This window comes from Sinocyclocheilus rhinocerous, unplaced genomic scaffold (assembly GCF_001515625.1).
Source record: "Sinocyclocheilus rhinocerous isolate Xijiao unplaced genomic scaffold, SAMN03320098_v1.1 scaffold889, whole genome shotgun sequence".
NCBI classification, from domain to species: Eukaryota; Metazoa; Chordata; class Actinopteri; order Cypriniformes; family Cyprinidae; genus Sinocyclocheilus; species Sinocyclocheilus rhinocerous.
In genome coordinates this window covers 1284855-1309058 of record NW_015638024.1, presented here as the reverse complement: position 1 = coordinate 1309058, position 24204 = coordinate 1284855, and the positions used below count along the sequence as shown (strand labels likewise).

General features: G+C 36.9%; 1 protein-coding gene across 2 annotated transcripts in view; it reads left to right on the top strand.

Moving 5' to 3' along the window:
- Positions 1-3347: 3347 nt before the first annotated feature.
- LOC107749432 (fibulin-2-like) overlaps positions 3348-24204 on the top strand; it is a 62966-nt gene continuing 42109 nt past the window's right edge. For both annotated transcript variants that reach the window (XM_016564586.1, XM_016564585.1), the window contains exons 1-2: positions 3348-3415; positions 5466-7402. In XM_016564586.1, coding sequence (XP_016420072.1) covers positions 5581-7402 — 1822 coding nt within the window. In that variant the 5' untranslated portion in view covers positions 3348-3415; positions 5466-5580. The remainder of the gene's footprint in view (positions 3416-5465; positions 7403-24204) is intronic.

Below are 24204 nucleotides of genomic sequence, written 5' to 3'. Positions count from 1 at the left end.
ATTGGCTTTTATGCGCATAGTACACATGGGAATGGCCCGTCGTATTTTGAGCAGTTTGTGGTGCTGAAAGGTATTTTATTTTTAAAATCAACCTAAAAGTCAAGGAGACAGCATGATTCAGATACATCTCTTCTAGACCAACTTTTAATGAAAGTGCCATGTGCCTCAGATTTACAGAAGCTCTCTGTTTTCCAGGGTAGCAAGCGTATGTACTGTATTTATATAAATCCTTTTCAGCCCCCCCTCTGGGGTCATGCTATCTTTTCTTCTTGACTTTTTGAATCTATGTATGATAATTTTTTTCTTGAGATCAAACAGGGAATCCACAAATCTCACTAGTATGCCTGTAAGCACGGCTGTCAGAGTAACATGGTCAAGTCCCACAAACACCTTTTTGATTGTTGCCCACCATAACTCTCTCTACAGGCCTTCTTTTAACCATTTTCTAAACCAATTCTGAGTTCAGTGTTATTCGACAACAAAACAAACTTGGTAAATGTCATTGCACTGAATGTCCTGAATTAACTGGCACTGGATGTTGATTACAACTTTGCATTTCAGCACATTTGCTTCAAGAATTAATCTTGTATTAATGCGCATTTAACGGTGGACCTTTTTTGCTCCAGTTGAGCAAATCAAAACAGAGCATCTAAATGCATTTGAAAGTGTGCTAATTTCACTGTCTCACCCGCCTGCTGGAGGAGCATAGACCTGGAAAGAGAAGTATCAATTACAAGGATCAGAGTAAAACTCATTTATCTTTGCAGCAGACCACCTGCACTGCTCTCCTAAAGCCTGGTCATTAGAGGGGCCTCATTGGAGCCCAGGGTCAGAATCCTGATCAGGTCAGTGCCTGAGCAACATCATTTAGACCCATTCAAAGCCAGAAATTCCACCACTGAAATTCCTACCAAGAGACAAATTTACGATACCCTGCAGATAAAAGACATGGCTGTTTGAGTATAACGTTGAAGGAAATGATTTGCTTGGCTTCGAACGGTGGAAATAATGGTTTAAAAAAGTTTTTCCCAGAATTCCTATGTCTTATGTACCACCCCCCCAGTCCCATCAGTAAGGTACACCTTCAAACCTGATTTTTTTTGTGCAAAAAGTAAAACAAATCTTACATAAATTGTAACAACTTACGTAAGAATGGTTTTCGGAACAATGTAAGAATGGTTTTCGGAACAATGTTCCATGAATAAAACCCATTGGTTTGTTTATTCTTTAAAAACGAGCTGTGGGAAAAAACATGATATTTATCATGATTAGCTATTTTAATTTATTTACATTCCTAATATTTTATGTTGTAATTTCTGTTTTGGTTTAACCGAAAAAATGCAAACTACATGATTTGAAGTGTACCCCGTGTTGGGAATCACAGGTTTAAATTATTTCCTGTAGCAATGTTTTTTTTTTTCCCTTTTCTTTTTGCATTTAAATCCATAGTGTTGAAAAATATGAAATGCATAAAGGTAAATATATATATTTTTTTATACCAGACTTTTCCATATAGAAAAAAAATAATTAACCGAAAAAATGCAAACTACATGATTTGAAGTGTACCCCGTGTTGGGAATCACAGGTTTAAATTATTTCCTGTAGCAATGTTTTTTTGCATTTAAATCCATAGTGTTGAAAAATATGAAATGCATGAAGGTAAATATATATATTTTTTTATACCAGACTTTTCCATATAGAAAAAAAATATTGGTTTTGAATTAAATGAACTGATTGAAATGCTTTCTGGATGTCTTGAATAGTCAGGACATTAAGCTTGTATACAGTTTCCATGATGTCAGATGTATTTACTGTACTGCCTGTAAACACTTGAGATTAGAAATATGAAGTCATATGTGCTCTATTTGCTTGGAACAGTTTCTTCTTCCTGCCTGAATTTCATGGCAAAGCTGAGAATTAAATTTGAATTTTGCTGGATTTCTAAGAGGACATTGTCGAGACTCTAGAGAAACACATATTAGATCACACAGTTCTGAGGAATTTTTGATCAATGTGAATAATTTCACATTATTCCTTTGATGATGTCATGCAATCAGATAGTTTTGGACAGGTCTCATATGAGTACAACACGATAATACTTCTAAAGCCAGCTGAGTGACCTGATGAGGTGACGACTAATGGGAGTATAGACTGTTATAGAATAAATCATTGGAGGTTGCCAGGTTTGTGTTGTTGGTTTCTTCTCAACTGCTTCAAAGGTTCCGAATACCTGTCTTCACTTCCATAAGTTTTCACATTGCATCACTGCTTATTTGCATCTTTTTGGGAATCCCACTTCTGATTGATAATGAATGACTTCAGATCGCTTTGTTGCTGCAAATTACTGACAGCGTGAATGCTCATTAAAAGCTGTGCTGCTCAACACTGATCAAACACACTGCACAGAGAAGTAGGACGGGCATGGTGAGGGAATAATGCATGGCAACATGTGTGTTTTTAAATGTGTTTTAAATGTAAATGAATCAAATAATCAGGTGGAAGACAGACAAACTTATGATATAGGCATAAGGTCTTTTTGTTTCAACAAGGATGACCCCTGCTCCTAAGAGGTACATGCAAGTTCTGTTAAAACATTGTGGACAGAAGACAAATCCGTCATGGTGTCAATTTCTAAAAGCCCAAAGCAGGCTTGGCTTTGAAGTGGAAAACCAGCGTGCAAAAGCAACAATTTAACAAGACAAACAAAACCAACTCCTATATGTAGTGAGGAACTCTTCTGAGTTTGGTTTGTTTGTGGTGTAAAGAATTTCACACAAGTGTTTGAGAAACCCAGCTGAGCTTTCCAGACATGCCTAGAGTTGAATGTCTTTTATCTAAGATTAACAAGAGCTACAGCCTTTACTGTATTAAAGAGTAATGCTAAGGTGGCTGTCCATACTATTTACTTGGACATACAATAAAATGAAAGCTTATAAATAATATTAAAGTAGAATAAAATGACACAAGGGTTATTTAAATTGATTTATTAAAAATGTAATGAATATAGTTGTTTTGATTGCAGTTTGGGAGTCCATCATGCAAAGTACATTTTTACTATGTATTCACGACTACATTTATTTAATATGTAATTATTTTCATTAAATACTTTAAGCAATGTCTAAATACATGGATATTCTAATGCATTTGCAAGTTTTCAGTAAATATTGTGGTATTTTTATGATGGTGTCAACTGATTAATCGTTAATGGTCTAATAGTTAAGGTTCTTATGTTCTTATGTCAAGGTTGTATGAATGGTCTGCTTCAGAAAGTAGGTACCGTACGTATGGAGGTCTCCAACTTTGTCCCGCCCCTTTCTTAACACTCTCTAAACTGCACTGTGTAGGCTTGATAAGGCAAGTTAGTTGTCTGCACCTTCTAACCTATGGACGCACGGAAGAACATGACTCCAGCGAGGTAAAACTTGAGTTTTTTTTAACGCTTTTGATTTTGTAACGTCAGCAAAAGAGCGCTCCTCACGTGTATTATAAGAATCCTATGCTCTGCAAAGCAACCAAAAACAAGTTTAATGTTGCAGTGGCAGATTTGTAAAGTTAGACGACCGACAACATTGCACATTGTTTATTTATTTATAGTTTTAGTTTTGTGCAAATCAAAAGTTGAACTGAAACAGAAATGGTGCTGCGTTTGGTGACTTACTTGAGCGCGCGCTTGAGGTGTCTTTCATATCCATTAGTTAATCTCTGACAGCGCTTACCATCATTTACCATGGTAACCACGGATTTCGCCAAAATGTCCGTTATTTTGTTATTGCTACTACTGTAAAACAGTAATAATTTATTATTTCTCGAGTAGTTTTAAAAACAACATGACAGTGTTGGGTATAGTTACCACTTTTTACCGCGTTTTGGCGAAAATTGTGGTTACTAGTAATTTTTATAAGGAGGTAGCTGCAAAGTTTGTGAAGCACATGCCATCTTCTTTGTAATTTTCATAAAGTTTGCCTCATATAATTTTATATGCTTAGATTGATAGAGTAGGCTACACGTATTTATAATGTAATGAAAATGAATAGTTTGGGGTTTATTTCTGTAGACGGTTAAAGGGATAGTCCAAAACGTAAAAATTATTTCATAATTTACCCACCGTCGTTCCAAACCGGACTGCCTTTTTTTGTAGAACATTCTGTAGAACAAAATAATAATAATAATAATAATAAAGACTAAAAGATTCACCATAAATATTTAACTAAAGTGTGTAGCCTATAATGCACTATTTTTGAAGTCATGGTGCTTGTGTTAGAAATAGAGCCTAATTTATGTTATCGTTCAAGAATTTCTCCAATCAGTGAACTGTTAACCACAACATTGCACCGTCTTGAGCTGAGAACTAGATCAATCTGATTCATGAACAAATCATTCAGACCACTTTTACTGTAGCTTTATGGTGAATTTGCAGCTTGAGTCAGTTACCATTCATTAACATTCTTCAAATTTCACTTTTTTGTGTCCCGCAGAACAAAGAAGTCAAATAGGTTGTAAAACAACCTGAGGTTGAGTAAATTAGGACAGAATAAAATTTTTTGGATGAACTCTCCCTTTAACTTGTCATACATGTTATAGAATTAGCCAGACCAGTTTTTATAAATCAAAGGTAGACTAGACCTTGCAAATGGCATGTTGGCATGTAGCAGAGACAAATGTTTCGCCCAGACTTTAAGATATTAAGGTTAATGGTGTTTTTTTTTTTTTACGATTAAAGCAGTTCCTTTCATCTGCCCTGAAATCTAAACGTTCAGGCCCTCGGGACTCCAATGGTTTTCCAAAGTAAACAGAACGTGTTTCTCAGCTGCTGAATGGAAATCAATACAAATGGCTTACAGTGCTAGAAACAAGTCTTGTACTGCTGTAGTCTGCTGTAGTCATCTCTACTACAGAAAAACACAGCTTTGCTGAATTATTTTAAATCCCCTCTATGTTTAACCCACAAAACACCTCATCAACTACAAAAATGGCTTTGTGTCTGCACTAAATGCCTCAAATTGAGTCCTTTCAGTTGGCTTTGCTATTTGCAAATGAGAGTTCAGTATGACTTCCTTCATTATAGACCTGCACTAACTGAGGCAAATCACAGTTGTCCCATAAATGTCAAACAAATCAGAAAAAGCAATCAAAAATAATAGAGAAATCGTATGGTGTGGTACAGCCTTTAAGGTCCCATCAAATGGAATATTACAAATTTAATGCAGCTGAATACACTGTTCGTGTGGTGGTCGCATAATGGTAATGAGCTTGAATGCTGGTGCTTTATGATTTAGGGGAAACTTGCTCATGAGATGATGCTTGGACAACCCTGTGATTTTAAAATGTGAGATGATCTTAGAAGGGTGAGCTCAACTGTGAAGCCAGATGTTGGCTTTTACACACTGACTTTGTGCTGGCTGGAAGAACTCCACAGGAAATTTTCTGAGTGCTCTCTAACTTCCATCTCTCTCTCTTTGTTCAAGGTTTCACTGACTGCTTGCAGTTCACAAGAGGAGAGCAGACTGTTTCGGATCTGGAGAGGTTGGAGTGTACTGAAGGCATTTATCGGCTATTGACACACCAGGCACAAAAGTCAAAATGGCCCATGGCCTCTTGAATTTGGTATTTTTGCTGAGTATAACTGGCTGCCTTTGTCAAAGGGATTGCACTGGCGTGAATTGCCCTGAATTGCACAACTGCATCGAAGAGGTTTTAGACACTGGAGCGTGCTGCGCTACCTGCATGCAAACAGGCTGCATGTGCGAGGGTTACCAGTATTACGACTGCATCAGTGCTGGCTTTAGAACCGGCAAGGTTCCAGAAGGCGAGTCGTACTTTGTGGACTTTGGGAGTACTGAATGCTCCTGCCCACAAGGAGGTGGACGGATCAGCTGCCATTTTATTCCATGCCCTGAGCTTCCGACCAACTGCATAGAATTGTCGGAGCCGTCGGATGGGTGCATTCAGTGCGAGCGAATTGGATGTGTTCACGAGGGGCAGAAGTACGAAGCTGGACACTCATTCCAAATGGACCCTTGCCAAGTATGCCACTGCCCAAATGAAGGTGGGAACCCAATGTGCTATCCGATTCCAAACTGCGACCCAAATCGCACTTCAAAACCCATGCTGACCACAACAGCTGAGGAAAGCACATCAGAGAGACTTTACCAAGACCCTATACGACACATTTTTAACCATCAAGGCTCTAGAGGTCGCTTTAACAAACACTTTCCCGTACACAGCGATAGCAATCTTCCTTTTAAGCTACGTATGAGAAACGTAGATGAGATGGAAGAGGATGACGAAGACTATGATTATCCTCCCACTGATTCCTTAGCGCCATCTCTGCATGATTTTGCTGCTCCCACGGAGTCATCCATCATCTCTGTATCTCATTCAGATAATTTTACCCCCCGCCAGGGCGTGCACAGAGGAGCCAAGCAAGAGCTGAGGGAGATGTTTGGTATTCGTAAGTCCACAACAGACAGGCCGCAGTTTCCTTTCTATAAGGACAGTACTGACAGGATGAGAGTTGGCATTCATAACGACAAACCAAAAAATGAGCTATTCAGCCCTCTGAAATATAAAACAGACCGGGAACGATTCATCCTTCCTGTGGAAACTACAAACAGAGTGGGATTCTCCACACACAAAGATAACACAGAGATACAGAGCTTTAGTCTTTATAAAGACAACTCCAATCAAGAGGCCCAAATAGATGAAGAACAGCTTGAATTTCCTTCAGAAACTACTGATGGGGATGCATATACCTCACAGGAAGACACCACATACAGCGAAACGGTTACTGACTCTCCGGTGACTGTTGAGCAAACTACATCTCCGCTTTGGGAAACCACAACTTCATTGCAGACCACTTGGGACGGTGTATCAGAGATTCCAATTCATTCACATCACATTCACCTCCACACTGTGGAAACAGACGGCTCCAAAAAAGAAGAAACGATCACAAGAGGTTCTAGTAAGGAAAAAGCAGCTGTTTTGAATTCAACTACTAGCACTGATGGTCTTCAGTATGAACATATCCTAAGTATTCAAAGTCCCGTTAAGCAAAGTGTGACCATCCCTATCGAAACTTTAACAGAACATGGAAAATCAGAAGCAGAACTTGAAGAGGAACACAAAAGACTTTCAGTGGACCACAGAGAACCTTCTGTAGACCACAAACAACATCCTGCTGAACACATAAAACCCCTTGAGCGCCAAAAAGCAGAACATGTGCAGACTTTAGGAGAACACAACACTGAGCTTGAAAGGAAACATCAGTGGCAGTTGTTCTCTCTAGTTGAATTTAGTCCAACCAGCCCACCTTCAAACAAACAGTCCTATAGTCTGTTTAACTTCAGAGAGGAGGAGGAAGAGGCAGACAACACCCTCAGAACTAATTCTAGGATGGAGGAGGGTGAGTTAACAAGCAATTGCTTGTCATTTATTCAGTGTTTCAAGTGCTGAACTGTTATGCTGAAGAGTTTTACTGCATAATTAATGCTAATGTGATTAATAGTTGACATTCACCTGGTACCATAAACTGTTATTTTGAGTGCTTGGCGACTTGCCATAGACAATCACAGCTGTGTAAAGACGACTGTAATGTATTGCCGGGGAATACACCGGGCCTTGCACCCTGTGGTACGACAAGACAAAACAAATAGGCCCCTCTTGAGATGTTTAAGTTGGCTTGTTTTCACAGATCACATGGCAGGTTACCAATTAAAGTATTTCTGGTATCACACAGTGCTTAGGAAAACTGTTTGCTGTCATGTTTGATTTCGACACGTAAATGGTAAGGTTTTAAACTCTTGCTAGTCCCAGGAATTGTGAGCTGGAGCATAAATATTTAACTCAGGGGGGCCGTCTGGATTGTGAAGCCAAACACCGCACCCGCTGGGATCATCCTCCTCGCTCAGTCATCATATTCACTCACACACCACCTAACACCCGTGTGTCGTTTAGCATGCTCTAAGCTTCAATTAGCAGAAAACACTGCTAACTATAAACACACCATTGACTGGAAAATGGCTTGTGACTTTGAACCAAAAGGTGTTTATAGGTTTTGTCTGCATAATTCATCTTGACTTGTACTGGAACAGAAATATTTAATTGGGCTTTTGAATGAGGCACCAAGGTAACTCAATATGTTCCCAGTGCCTACTAAATACTGTGTGACGAAATCGCTGACTTCAGATTTTTTATAAGATGGCGACTAGTCTAGACTATAAGAGTGAATATTTTTGGCTGTTTGGCTAATATAATAATAATATATTGTACTATGACAATAAATCCAATACATTTAATGGGTGAATATGACTAAACCTGTCAAGAACATGCCCAGGTCATATTTCACTGCAAAATTAAAAGGAAGAAATTATTTAGCCGTTATATTATTAAATACTGTAACATATATTACAGATATATTATATAAATTGTTAAGTATTTATACATGTTTTATCATAGTGGTATTTCTTTTAGTACCTTTAAATGCTGATGTTTCTCGCTGCAAGACTGTAGAATCACCATTGAAATAAACTCAACTGTAACATCTGGAAGCATTACAGTAATGAGAATTTTGGGGAAAGTATGCTTAATTGTCATTAAAATAATGTCCCACGGCAAACATTCTTAATAACAGGCTTTATTTTCTTAATTTATTTTATTTGATGGACATGTTGGATGGACCTGGACATGTTTTTACGAGATTCACCCATATAAAGTTTTCAGTTTTGCTCCAGAGGTTTTATGAAATGATGAATTGTTCTGTTCCGAAATGTAAAACTGTTTTTTCTAGACCTGTTGTTTGCATAACATTGTGGACCTGGACATGTTTTTACGAGATTCACCCATATAAAGTTTTCAGTTTTGCTCCAGAGGTTTTATGAAATGATCAATTGTTCCGAAATGTAAAACTGTTTTTTCTAGACCTGTTGTTTGCATAACATTAATAGATGTAACCTTTTGAATTGCACAGAATAACTCAATCCGTTATCGTTTCTTATTGTCTAGTTACTGTTTGGCTGCCAATATCAGACTGTTTTGTCTTGTGTAGCTTTCATTGTTTAGGCAAGGTCACAGCTTGTCTCTGCAAGATTAGTGAAGTGCTATTTTTGCTGTGACCAAGACAAGATGCTCTAAAATAACGCAGGTAAAGCTTACCCTCTCAGTCAAGTGGATTCCCTGATAATAGTAAAGAGTTAAATCTTAGACTGAAAGGGTCAGTCCAGATCATTGTGACAAGCCTACTTCAACCAAAAGTCAACATTGCACAATTAGTTAGATAAGGAGAGGAACTAGTTATCTTGCAGGATGCCAGTTGGCCATTGCTCAAAATAAGCAGCTCTCACCGGATGGAAACACTTGGAGCTCTCAACAGTTTGCCTTTCTGCATTGCATGAGTATGATAATCAGGAAAAGTGGAGGCATACTGTACTGATAATATGTTTGGCAGGAAAGCAGTTTATCGTTTTGCACATACCGGCATGACCAACATGTGGACTGAATTTAAAGTCAGAGGTTCAGAAGTAGCAGCCTAGGCTGTTTGCCTTGCATGATGCATCTCACCCGCCTATCATGAATGTCTGAAATCGACATGAGCATCGTCCAATGGAAAACTTGCTGTTTGGGACCAAATGAGAACATGTTTTTATGTGTGTGTTTGTGACAAAAAAAGCTGAAAAAAATTCTTTAGCCCCGTTAAGCCTTGGCAGAATCCAAAATACAGCTATATAGGCGTTTTAAAAGTTAAAACTCAGGGCAGGGGAGATAAACATGCATTTCTGAGTCTGCCTTGAAGTTTTATTGATCAGTTTCTCCTTGAACCAAGGCAGTTATTAAAGGAGAGTATTTGATGTAATTCCAGCTGGAATATGTGAACCATTTTTATTTTGAAAGTCGTAGCGTCTGTGTCCTCTTGCTCTAAGATTGAGCTCAATTGCGAGCATCATATGCTAATCACATGAATGCACTATTTTAAACAGACTATTAGTCTGAAAATGAAATATGCGTCAAAAATCAAACTACAAGACCAAACAGTCTTCTCTTATTTGCTTGGGATGAAAAGGTGCTGGTGCTAATATGTCTGTATGTGCATGTGGTGCTTTAGTGAGAACTTTAGCTCTTTGATGATATCCTTTTTTACGTCTGATTGTTTACTGCCAGCAGTAATGCAGTGATTTGTGATGCTGTCTTCTCCTCATTCAAATGCATCTAGGCTCTGTTCACATTTAAGAATTAAAGAGACTCAGAGCCACACAGAGATAATGATAAAGACAGGGCTCTGGAGATTTATTTTTCCCCTCAAGGCTGACACTTACTGCAGGAAGTCGAGTCTGCATTTAAGTTTGTACTCAGATTTGTTATACATTCTCATAAGGAAACATCACAGTGGCTTTCATCCTGTACCACCAAAACATCATTCTTGTTCTGCATTTAAGTATTTAGCTTGTTTAGGAGGAATCCATTACTTTTACTTCATTTTCAACGAGATTTCAACAAGAATAAACACAACAACACAATTTTATATCTTAAATTAGTGTTAATGTACATTTATCTGCCATTTACTTTTTTATAATCCTCTGAGAATGTCACAAGAGCAACTTTTGGTGGTGCAGGATAAAAGTCACGTTTCTAACCTCAAAATCCCATCTTTGCGTCTCACCTCTAACTCAGTTTATACCTGAAAAGAATAAGATGTTGCTGAGTTCCATACTGATTTGATCATTTGAAGTATTTAATAAAGTCAAGATGGATTTCTTTGCCTAGAGATAGGGCTGCATGATTATGACAAAAATCATAATTGGTGATTATTCCCTTGAAACTGTAATTGCGATTATTTTCATTGAATGATGTTTTGAATAGCTTTATATCATTGTTTGAAGCAACTGCATGCCATATTTTTATATGAAAATAAACAAGCTGAAAACACTCTTCCTGAAAAACTTTTATTGCTTTTCTATAGCATTAAGCCTCAAATGTCAACTACATATTGTAGAAAGAATAAAAAAACATCTTAAGCATGCAGAATAATGTAAGTGGATTTTTTTTTTGTAATTGTGCCTTTGAACGATTATGTAATTGTGGCATCCGCAATTGTAATCACGATTAGAAATTTGATTAATCATGTAGCACTACCTAGAGATTTACAAATATAACACACATGCACAAACTACATGCATCAAATGCTCATTATGGCAACACAATGCAACTAATCACCAGAAGTAATGTATTGCTTAATAAAATTCCTGCTATTCCCTCTTAACAAATCAGTCATGTTTAAACTAGAAAGATGGATACTTCCTTTTAATAATGTTGGCTGCTTTTTCCAAGAGCTGATGCCAGAAAGATTTTGTGGAGAAACGGAGTGTGTGTGAGACGTCAATAGATTTGGTGATTTCTGAGATGAATGGCCTCTGTGTTTTAGTCCCGAGTCCAAAATATATGGAATCTTATTGTGGCTAATGTATGCTTTCTGCATCCTTGAAAATATGAGTTTGTTTGTACTAAGATAAATGGCAGTGATCCTCATGCATAGTGGATTGTATGGTGTTAAAATGCACATTAATTTGAATCTTGCCTGTCAGCCTCATAGCATGTATTCTGCCCAATGTAAATTGCTGGGTTCTTTCTGTCCATAATACATGCTGATCCAGATTCAGAATATATTATATGTCTTCATATTTTAGAGATTACGGTGATTTTGTGTTTTTTAAAATGAGAATACACTCACAGTAAAATAAGCAGGTTACACTTGACTTTATTATTGTGTATTTATTTTGTTTATCGTATGTTTCTTCCTGCATTTTGTCAATGATATTTTACATCTTTTTGTAACATTTAATTTTTTCCCCTGAAATCTGCCTGTAATATTAGTCAAGGTTTTTTGTACCGAAGATAGTTGTAGTGCAGCATTTTCCGTCCTTTCCCTGATCCTTAGAATGTTTTGGTTTCCACACTAATATTAGGCAGCAAGAACAAATATCTTGAGCACCAAATCAGCATATTAGAATGATTTCTGAAGGATCATGTGACACAAAAGACTGGAGTAATGGCTGCTGAAAATTCAGCTTTGCCATCACAGGAATAAATTACATTTTAAAATATATGGAAATCGAAATTAGTGACCCCAAATTAGGTATCAGTGCCCCTACCAGGTTGCTTGAATACTGAGTATGCATTAATATTTAAATTATATGTTGATATGGATGTGGTCATATGCTAATGTAGTGACATCATGACTGTGACACCCAGGGGCGTCATGCACTCATTAATTTTGAGGGGGCACAAGTGGGAGGGGGGGTGGGGGTAGTGGGCTCATCATGTTTGTCATGATGACACACAGAAGCCACGATTGCACTGCATAACTGATAGACTTACGTTTTATTAATTTTTTTCCTTTTTATTTGAAATATTCCCAAACGTGTTAAATAAATATCTCGATTCTCAAATATGCGTAAGCAAATGCATTTTGCACCTGTATAGATTATGTTAGTTGATCTATAATGGGCGATGAGCAAAGTAGCCTAATAGTGTAATCTATTAACTATGCATGATAACCTGTCTTTTTCCTTAAGTACCAGGTATGTTCCTGCCCTGAGAATATTGTATACAGTAGCAGCACTCAGAAACTTATTGACATATGTATACTTCAAGCAAAGCGTCTAATAGCTATGTATTGGAAGAAAGTGGAAAAGCCACCCATTATACAGTGTATCAACAACATGTCCTTTTGTTTGTCAATGGAAAGGATTACATATATTCTGAAAGGTAAAGTGTCTTTTTTTATATATATTTGGAAACCATTTATATCCTTTATTTCAAGCTCAGATTTCTGTAATATAATGGAGGGAGAAAGAGATCAAATTACTTGATTCTTTTATCACCCTCAGCCACGATTTATTATTAAGCCATCAGCCATTTACCCCTTACCCCAAATTACCCCTTTTTATTTTAATTTTTTATTTGTATCCCAGGTATGTATGACTAGTACTCCCAAATTATCTTATTGTGTTGTGTTTTGAACTGACCTGTGTCCTTTTTTTTTTTCTTTTCTTCCCTTTTCTTTTTTATTATTATTATTATTTCTTCTCTCTTTTCTTGTGTTAGTTGCTGTTTTTCTTTTAGTATTATTAAAATGTAAATAAGAGATCTGATTCAATTTTACTGTATTATACTGACATCATTTATTTCTCAATAAACAAATTGTTCAAAAAGTACCAGATATGGGTGTCATACCATAACATATTTTTAATACGACTGACTTTGTAGCCTATTTAATGAGAATTTAATAAAAACCTCGTAAGTTACTAATTATAACACTTTCATTGTACAGAAAGAGAGCAAAGAACATTTACATTATCAAAGAACATTTTCACTGACTTCAGTCTAGCCAGAGTTCAAGCACAAAAACTCCAATTATAATCACTGTGAAATGAATCTCTTACTTACATCGTTCGCACATCTGCACTCATCTGAATGCCTCTGATTGGTCATTGCATTCATAAGCTCAACAGAATCGGGTGTGATTGGTTGTAATGCGCAGCGCTGTAAAAGCGCGTCTGTCTCTGGCTTAGAGCTAGCCAAAGCAAGCGCAGATTTGAATTTAGCAGCTGGTGATGTGCCGCACTGAAAAATCTAGTCACGCCGGTGTGATCGTATCAAATATAAAAATATATTATTTTTATTTCGGCTATTTTCGGCTATTTTTTTTCTTTTGGAAGCTGCATTCGAAATCCACTTGGCTCAAAAATCTGAGGGGGCACGTGGCCTCTCGGTTTGAATGGGCATGCCGCCTCTGGTGACACCTTTTGAATGGTTCATGTTTGCAGCATGGAAAACCCATAGAAATGGCTGCTGAGGAATGTAGATGAGTTGAGGTAAACAATATGTCCACAGACACAAATGATCAATCGTCTGACATCAAAGACACACACAAGGCCATACACAGGTAGTGTTTTCTGTCCAAAGTACTCTGATGGAGAAGTGCTTGGAGACTCCAACAGCATCATCTGAAACATCAGCACAGCCCAAAATCACACAAAAGAAATCACTGTGAGTCAGTGGATGTCAATCACAGGTTTAGTGCGATCACATTTCTTGTTTGTGATAAATATTACAGGAGTGTTAGAGTCTGTTGTGGAGTAGGGTTTTCTCTCCAGTGTTTTTAATCTGTATATGAAAGATTGAACTGAATGTGAGCTTGCTTCTTGGGTGTTTGGTTTTTTTTGGTTCATGTTGGACAGGACTGGGACCAGATTGTCATGCTTGTTTCAGCTGAAAGAGCTGAAAAAAGTTGATCAAGGGTGTGTCACATCCCCTGACAAAGTCTGTGTTCTTGACAGTGAATCTAGGCCATAAGAAGATTGGCACATATGAATTAGAATTTTCACTTCCTATATTGTATGGATCTGTTTTGTGTATTCACATGTTCAATGTCTTTTACTAGTCATTGAGGAGAAAATTCTAAGAATATACTATATAATAAAATATATCAAAAACAGAGAAATGTAAAGACATCACGACATGCAAAGCCTCTTGTATTGCTAGGTCAGGTGCTATGAGTGGGAGGGACATGTAAATATTTTATTTTATACACAACCATTCAGAAGTTTGGGGTTGTTAGGATTTTTCAATGTTTTTGAAAGAAGTCATTTGTGCTCATCAAGGCTGCCTTAATTTGATCAAAAATACAGTAAAGCAGTAATATTGTGAAATGTTATTACACTTTAATAACTTTTCTATTTTATGTTTATGTTATTGCGGATGCCACAATTACATAATCATGGGTAGTATATATCTGCTAAAAGTTCATTTTGGCAAATACACAACTGCATAGCTTCAACAGAAATAAAATAACTAAAAGCCTTAAAACACCACTTTAAGCCAATGAAAAATTGGTCTGGCAAGCAGCAATCAGCCAATGACATTACAGCACAGAGATTTATCATACCTGAAAATTATAAGCTATATAGTCTTTGTAATTGGCATGGGTTTTCTATATCAGTATGGTATGAAAGGATGAAAAACCAAAAGTTCAGGGCCTTTGGAGTTAGGAGAAATATGAGGAGAAATATGAGATGTCCTATTAAACCCTGTCCTTCCGTTTGGGTTTTTGCCAATGTGTCTTAAAGGGGTCCTATTATGCTTTTTCACTTTTTGAATTTTAGTCAGTGTGTAGTGTGTATGTTTGGGCATAAAAAAGATCTTCAAACTTACAAATCTCAAAGTCCACTCCAAAGGGAGATATTTCGTTTTTAAAAAATCCCTTTTCAAGAACTACAACGAACTCTGTTTGGACTACAGCGTTTGTTTTCCGGGTTTTGTGATATCACAAAGCGGCCCATTAGAATATCATTAAAATAATTCCCGCCTACGGAAATTTGAATGGTTGGGGGGTGGGGAGGGGTGAGGTCGTGTTTAGAACGCTTGGTTGATTGCATCAGACGAGACGACGACGAAGAAAAAGTGCTGCTGTAGCCTACTGAAACACCGTCTAAGCTGTTCGCTAATCACAACGCACTGGGAAAGCTAACCAATCACATGAAGGCGGGCCTTCATCAAACCCGGAAACTAATCGAGCCGTTTGTGCCAGGTTGGGGAGAAAGGTATTGTAATAATGTAAATTATGTAAAAAATAATGCGTTTTTCGAACCACCAAGCATGAGAGCATGTTCTAGTACACCCCCAAAACAAATTCAAGACATTGTAAAAGAGCATAATAGGACCCCTTTAATGTTTTACTGTCCTTGAGAAATGGCCCTTTATTCTCTCTGCACCTTTGGTTCTTTTTGTCCCCCCTGAAATATGTGAGTTGGAGCAGTAATTCTCTATTCTGAACTGACAGAGTAGAAAAGCTGCCATGACTCCTTCTGAAAGAAAAAGTATTCAAAAATGCCTCTGAAGCAACTAGGGCATTTAAAATACGATCCCCATCTGAGATTTTTTTGGGGGAGTGAATAATACCACATTTTTTTATGCCAATTTCACGCACATTCACACCAAAGTTTGACTTGTTGGTCAGTGCCGCCTTCACTTTATTGAAGTTTTTTAGCTTATCTGGAAATGCAGTTGAACAACCAGGCATTTTTGGGGCTTTCCTCCTTTTGTTTAGTTTCTTTGTTCTGCATTGTTTCCCATTTCACCTTATTATTTCTGTTCTGCATATTGTCTATAAAAACAGGCCATCATGGGAAGCTATTTGCAATTATTTTGATTTTGACATGAGTGAAATGTCTGTTTTGGAAAATCACTCATCAGCTGCTTTAAATGCCATAAGAAATCAACATAGGGAGTTGATTGTATTTTGAATAGCAATTAAGATAGGGATCTCGATGTGGAACAGTGGTGCTCTTAGCAAGCATTTATCTTCCACAATCAATAACCTAACAAAGGGTTTTTTATTATGTAAGAGTTTAGACAAAAGTAGCTGACATTCTACTGAGCTCTCAACATCTCAAGATAATGATGCAGTATAATTGTGTTAGAAATTGCTCATAAAAGGCTCTCAATAAAGAGAACTAAGAGCCTGGCTGACCCTGGTCTATAGATCTTCTCTTACTCAGCTAGAAGTGCAGTTGACTCAATGAAAAACAAAAAGGGTCTATTTATAATGTGTGTCACTAGTCCTTTACAAGTAGTTAGTCTGTCCTACAAAAACAGAACAGTGACTAAACCAATATACTGGACCTGAGAAAATGTGTTTTGATTCAATATTATTTTTGACACCCCATGTTGTTAAAAACCTGTATGAATTTCTTTCTCCTGTTAAACACAAAAGTAGATATTTTGAAGAATGTTTGTAACCAAACAGTTGCTGGTAGCCATTGACTTCCATTGCATTACTTGTCTATACAATGGAAGTCAAGGGTTACCAGCAACTCTGTGGTTACCAACATTCTTCAAAATATCATCTTTTGTGTTCAATAGAAGAAAGAAACTCATACAGGTTTGAAACAACTTGAGGGTTGTCACACGTACACTTCACACTTAAGTTTGTACCACCTTCCCTTGCTTAGTTAGTTGTCATTACTGATTTGATTTGTCATTTCATTCAGCTGTTGTCACTCATCACCTCACTAGGTCTTGTATTTAAGTTCCACTGTTTCTGTTCATTATTGTTGAGACTTGTGTTTACTACGATTGTTTTGGATTGCCAGTTTCTTTGTTGGATTTACCCTGTGTGGATTGTTAAATATTCTTTAAATGGTTAGTTCACCCAAAAATGAAAATTAGTCCATAAATTACTCACCCACAAGTCATCCTAGGTGTATATGACTTTCTTCTTTCAGACGAATCCAGTCGGAGTTATATTAAAAATGGTCTCATGGCACTCAGCGGGTGTTGCATGCATCAGTCCAAAAGAAGTTAAATAAAAAGCGCCCATCCATAAAAAAAAATTTCTCACACGGCTCCGGGGGGTGAACAAAGGCCTCCTGTAGCAAATCGATGCGTTTTTGTAAGAAACATATCCATATTCAAATTCTTTATTGATTTCATAACCCACCCTGATACCCCTGGCAGCGTCTGCCACGCTTCTGTGAACTGTGACAGCGGGCGAGGCGGGCTGCACACCGTGACGGATAACTCGCCGTTGTAGCTTGCGCTCACTGTTGTACACTGGATGCAGTTCCGGGCGGATGACGTATGGAGGTTGGCTTTGCGCATGCGCCGCTCAGAAGTGACGCACGTGGAAGCGCAGGGGAGAGATCAAAACAAAACAACGGTCGCTAATTAGAAGTACAAAACGAGGATTTGTAAAGAAGAATGTCGGAGGATTTCGATATAAGCCAAGAGGAGACTGGTTTTCCTTTGCTAAAGTAAGGAAACTTTGCTTCCTTTGCTCCTGTTAACAAACGTTGGTTTTCACGAGACTCACCGGCACATGCGCAGTGCTGAACTCATACGTCATTCTCCCGGAACTGCTTCCATGTACAACTGTTGGCGCATGCTACATTAAAGTTTTGAATATGGATATTTATCTTACAAAAACGCATCGATTCGCTACAGGAGGCCTTTGTTCACCCCCCCGGAGCCGTGTGAGACACTTTTTTTTTATGGATGGTCGCTTTTTATTTAACTTCTTCTGGACTGATGCAACACCCACTGAGTGCCATGAAACAGCTTGAAAGATCAAAGAAAATTTTTAATATAACTCCGACTGGATTCGTCTGAAAGAAGAAAGTCATATACACCTAGGATGACTTGAGGTAATTTATGGGCTAATTTTCATTTTTGGGTGAACTAACCCTTTAACTCTCATCTTCATCTTTGTGCGTGTTTGTACACAGCTCGTTGTGACCAGGGTGAATAAATAATGACAGAATTTTTATTTTTGGGTGAACTATTCCTTTTATTTTGACAGAAGTTATGGACACATTGCTATGTCTTTGCAAAAATGTGTCCAAACTAGTAAATATTGTATAGTGCAGATTTGTTGTGGAGGTTTCATAGTTCTGAAATTATTTAGACTGTTGATTTGTCCAGATCCAATCATTTTATTGGATGTTGCGTTTGTGGCAGGTGCAGCACTGCCGCAGACAGTAATCATTCCCAGGAAATGAAGAAATGATTGGTTAAAGATTCAGATTATGACAGTAATGTAATTCCATCTGGTGAGTCATACTGCTTGTGTTGATGATTTTATCTGCCTTTATTATAGAACTGATTTTGTATACTTGCTATTAGTAAATGCTTACTTTTAAAAAAAATTATATTATGTTATTTATTTTTTTAAGTAATATCTATAATATTTATTTGTTATTTTATTGTAACAAATTATACAATAATTATAATATTTTAAACTATACAAATATAATTGAGTATAGATTAAATATTTATATTTTAAATAACATTTATTATATAATATTTATTTTAAATATTGTAGTATACTTTTTTTCATTGGACGATAAAATAGGTTACAAAAGTTTATATTTTGAATATGTATTAAATAATATTTATTTATATAATATTATTATATAAGTAAGACTTTGACCACCTACAATAGCAAAAATCACATACAACACTAGCAGTTCTGTTTAAAGGTTTTATATCTCAAAATTTGTTCATTCTTTAAATAATTCAGTTTATTACTGCGCGGTGTGCAGAAACCATTTGTGTGATGTTACAATGATATCGGTTAGCAGAATAGGAAATTACTTGACCTGGAATGCAAGTGCTGGAATGCAGGACTCCAGACTAATTCCTCTTTGTGCTCCTTCATATTAGCAGAAATGCACAATTCACTGACACGTGTCAGCTATGCCTCAGCCTCTTTCCTGGATGTTCCTTTGTATGCAAAAGCGTGTTGACGTGTTCCTGAGAGTGATAGATTACCAGACAAGAACAACTGGGAGTGCGGAGAACCGGATGGAGATGCAGGTCACTGCAAGAGATTAGACTCGTTAAACAAAGAGACTTTATCTAGAGTTTAACCAACAAAGCCCGGGAGTTCATTGTCCCGGGAAATGCATTATGCATCTGAAGGCTTTTAGTACAGTTATCAAAGGATGTCTTGAGTATTGTGCCATTTACAGAAGAATGATGGGAGGAGGAGATGCTGAATTTAATGAAGCTGATTGCTGTTATATACATGAGTTTACACATATTAGGGCTGTCAAAATGGCTGAAAAACTAAATTCGAGCTTAAATATGATCAAAATTTGAATTATATTCAAATTTAAAATGCATAATTTCAGTTAGAGTGAAGAAAAGCTTTTGGCTTCTCTTCTGAGGCCACAAGAGGGCGCATCGAGCAAAATATTACTAATGCACGTTTATTCAAAGCATAAGATAACATGACTATCTGTGAAAAAAGTGCATAATGTTTAAAATAATGTTTATAAACCAATTATAATTAATTAAGTTGCTTAAACAACTATAAACAAAACAGCATCATGTATGTATGCATAGTTTAATACAAAGGGCGGAAAGCCAATCACACAGAGTACATTTTTCATTTAAAAACATGAGATGCAGTGGGATGGGGAAAAAAACCCGCCATAAAGTCTCGATATAGGTTTTTTTCAAAGATATACTTGCATTAATTTTACATGGCTTTCTAAACATGCGGCTCCTTTGTGCGAGATGCGAGTGGAACGGTAATAGATGTCCCTCTAGAAAATGCGTGAAATATGCATTCTGTGTGAACGACTTGGTTTCAGTTTTGATGGAATCAAGATCTTCTCCGCATTGATGTTCTCTTTTTCTGCAATATTTTTAATTAACAACGCAGCAGTGCTAGTGGCTTCAACTGGATAGGCTAACAAAAACATTATAATGCAACGACACTTAAATCGTCGTCACATCTCGTGCGCCACTGATAATAAGGCTGCCTCCTTAACGCACACCTAAAATTAGAACGCAATGTTTTTGCATTCGAATGTGGATTTTTATTTTAAATTCAACGAATATTCGAAATTTAAAAATTTTTTGACAGCCCTAACACATATAATTTACACATAAGAGTTAACATGAACAAAGAACTCTCTAATGACTGAAATAACGAGGATTACTCAACATTTTTTTTTAATGCATAAAAAGTACTTTTTTGCAGATTTTTCTGTTTTCTGTTTTTTTTTTTTGCTTACAGTAGAGGGGTTAGAGGGGATAATAAGGAATTTATATACGGCCCAGAGGTATAAGATAAAGTATGAAGCGTCATTTGCCATTACAAGTGCGCCAATTATTATAATGACGGAATAAAAAGGGACGTCCAGAAGATGTCATGGTATTGGTTTTGCATTATGTCCATGTCTGCATTTAATTTCCATGCCAAACCATTTCTTGTTATTTTTTTCTCTAACAAAAACATTATAATGCAACGACACTTAAATCGTCGTCACATCTCGTGCGCCACTGATAATAAGGCTGCCTCCTTAACGCACACCTAAAATTAGAACGCAATGTTTTTGCATTCGAATGTGGATTTTTATTTTAAATTCAACGAATATTCGAAATTAAAAAAAATTTTGACAGCCCTAACACATATAATTTACACATAAGAGTTAACATGAACAAAGAGCTCTCTAATGACTGAAATAACGAGGATTACTCAACATTTTTTTTTAATGCATAAAAAGTACTTTTTTGCAGATTTTTCTGTTTTCTGTTTTTTTTTTTGCTTACAGTAGAGGGGATAGAGGGGATAATAAGGAATTTATATACGGCCCAGAGGTATAAGATAAAGTATGAAGCGTCATTTGCCATTACAAGTGCGCCAATTATTATAATGACGGAATAAAAAGGGACGTCCAGAAGATGTCATGGTATTGGTTTTGCATTATGTCCATGTCTGCATTTAATTTCCATGCCAAACCATTTCTTGTTATTTTTTTCTCAAACCTATTTGTGCAGTGCGTTTCCATTAGTTAATTTAGAAAAACAAAAAATGGAGACCACTCAACAGGGGTAATGTGAGAATAAGTCTACTAATTTAGAAGAAATCAATTTTCAGTCATGAGTGGAGAGCAGCTCGGCATGCTCGCTTAAAATTGAAAAACTTCAGGCACTTGTTCAAAGCGCTGAGTTCATAGATATTGTTTATTAAAAAACGGAGTATGCTGCACATTTAGAAGTACATGGGAAAATGTACATTTGGGGCCCTGTGTTGAAATGCAGCCAGAAATAAAACCAATGTTTAACGCCCCTTCGTGTACTTTGCAAGTTAGTGGTCCTGTGTCAGTGTTTGGGAGTGTATTTGTCACTATTGAAACTGTCTGAGAAGTCACAACGAAGCGGAGTGCTCGGATTTGAAATCGTGTCCCCTGTGAAGTGACATTTGTCATTAGTCCCAGTGTACGCAGTGAGGGTTTTAATAATTTTGAATAGCCATCATTTTTAATTTTAGGAAGTCTTGGAGATTTTATATGCATCTCCAATACCCTGTTGGTTTGCTTATTAAGTATATTGGCAAATATATTTATGTAACTAATTTTACCCTATTTAAATTCATTTCACAGACCTCCACTGATTTTTCCCTCAAAACCAATGCAGAAAAGTGTCTGCAGATTGTGTCTGGGTCTAGTTGGAAGTGTTTAGTTCCTCAGTGTCGTGTTTAAAGTCCAAACAACAGGAAAAATGTCAATTTTCTCAAAACACTGGCTTGCTGATGATGTACAGTCTGTGTTTGTATATGGAATATATCATCATGCATGCACAATGTTGATGTTTTTTCGTATTTTGTCTTTTCTGACTAACTTAGACAGACATTCACATTGAACTTCCGGTTTCAAACAGGGAAGAAAAGATTTGATTTGTGACATTTGATAAAACAGTTTAAAACAAAACAGAATAAATATTTTGGTTGTTTAACATCTGTTTTTCTGTAGGAATGAACAATGGATCTCTCATTATCTGGTTTGGGAGTAATGACCAAAGTCAAGATCTCTTCAACATGGTTGCCCAGACAACTGTCACTTTGAGGTCAAAATGTGATTCTATGACTAGTTAAAGGGGCATATGGTTAACTTATGACCTCAAGTTCGTCATCACAGATATGTCATTGAATGCCAGTGAGCCATGAACACTTTTGAGAAGATAAAAAATGAGATAATTAGGGTGACTGAATCTGCAGTTTTTGGCTAATTATGGGATTTGTGTAACCCAAAAGAGCTGTTCAGCCTTGACGTCAATTTGTAGGTCGACCTAAGCTAATTTGTTATGAGTTCCTTTGGGAATTGTCAATGGATTTTTTTTTTGTTTAGAATGGTGGTTTTGAATTTACGAGTAATATAAGGTTTGTGGTCGACATTTCTTGAAGAGCCACTGTTCAACAAATGTGAACAAAACATTAAAGGCTTTTTTTTAAATGTTAACCATAGACTTTGTTTTACTTATAAAAAATAAAAAAAATGTTTGTTTCTGAATTATATTCATGTTAAATACTGATTAAGTTGAAAAAAAAAATCATAATAAATAAATTGAAAGCTGTTTTTCTAAAAAACGTAATTGTCCTAAAATGTCAAAAATTTTAATTTTCTTGTGGATTTACAAACTGAACTGCTGTATTTCAAAAATGTTGATGGATCAATGATCAATGAGGAAAATACTGAAATGATGAAAGTCGAAATTGTTCCAAGGCTTTCACAAATCTCCCTTGTTTTGATCCTGCAGATGTTTTGTGATCATCTGTGAAAGAAAAGGCGAAATCTGTCGAGCTCAGAGGGGACCTGTTTTGAAGAGTGCTTTGTATTGTAACCATCTGCTTTACAGATGACCTAATGATGATCTAACAGAGCAATGGCAACAGCTCTCGTTTTAGCACCCACCCCTTCATGTGAACGTTTATCACTATGTGTTATCCGTGGGATGTGTTACAGATAAACTTCAAGAACAACTTGATCAATACTGAGAATCAGCAGCCTCTTAGTATACAGGCTTTTAGTGACATACTTGAAGAAAATCCTTCAGAAGGATGTTTTAATGAAGTCAAAGTCTAAACATTAACTTTGTTTAACTTACTGCAAAAGGCTTTCATTCAAAATAAGTCTGGGATTAATGAGAGACACGTGTTACATTTTCTGAGACTTTTTTTTTTAAAAAGTGCATTTACAGATTTCACCATTCATTTGGAGCTACATATTCGACTGTTATGAATCACCAATTAAAGGAATAGTCCGCCCATAAATGAAAAGTCTGTAATCGTGTACTCACCCTCATGTCATTTCAATCCTTAAAGGTCCCATATTGTCAAAACTGAAACTTTTTTCATGATAACTGAGGTCTAGGTGCTATGTAACTACCATAAACAGTCAATCCACAGTCAAATGCGCACAGCCTGCATAAAGCAGCTGTGATTTTTCACAAACCGTTGTGACTTCCGTAAAAAGGTGACGTCAGAACTACTCAGTCACTGCCTTCAGTCACCACCTAGAGCACTGCCCACAGTCCCACTCTCCTTTTGCCAAACCCCCAGACAACATCGCGCCCATGCCATTGCTGAGCAACAACAACACGGAAACATGTCGAGAAAACGCTGTTCAGTCTGGATGTCAGGAAACTACATCATTGCACAGTAGGGCTGTGACGGTCGCCGTGACAACCATGTCACCGGCGGTAGTGCACGTGACGTCACACACTATAACAAGCATTAGGGATGCACCGATACCACTTTTTCCAGTACTCGCCCGATACCGATACTTTTATTTTTGGTACTTGCCGATACCGATGCCGATACCTATATTTTTATTACATTTGTAAATTTTTTAAATATTGGGTACA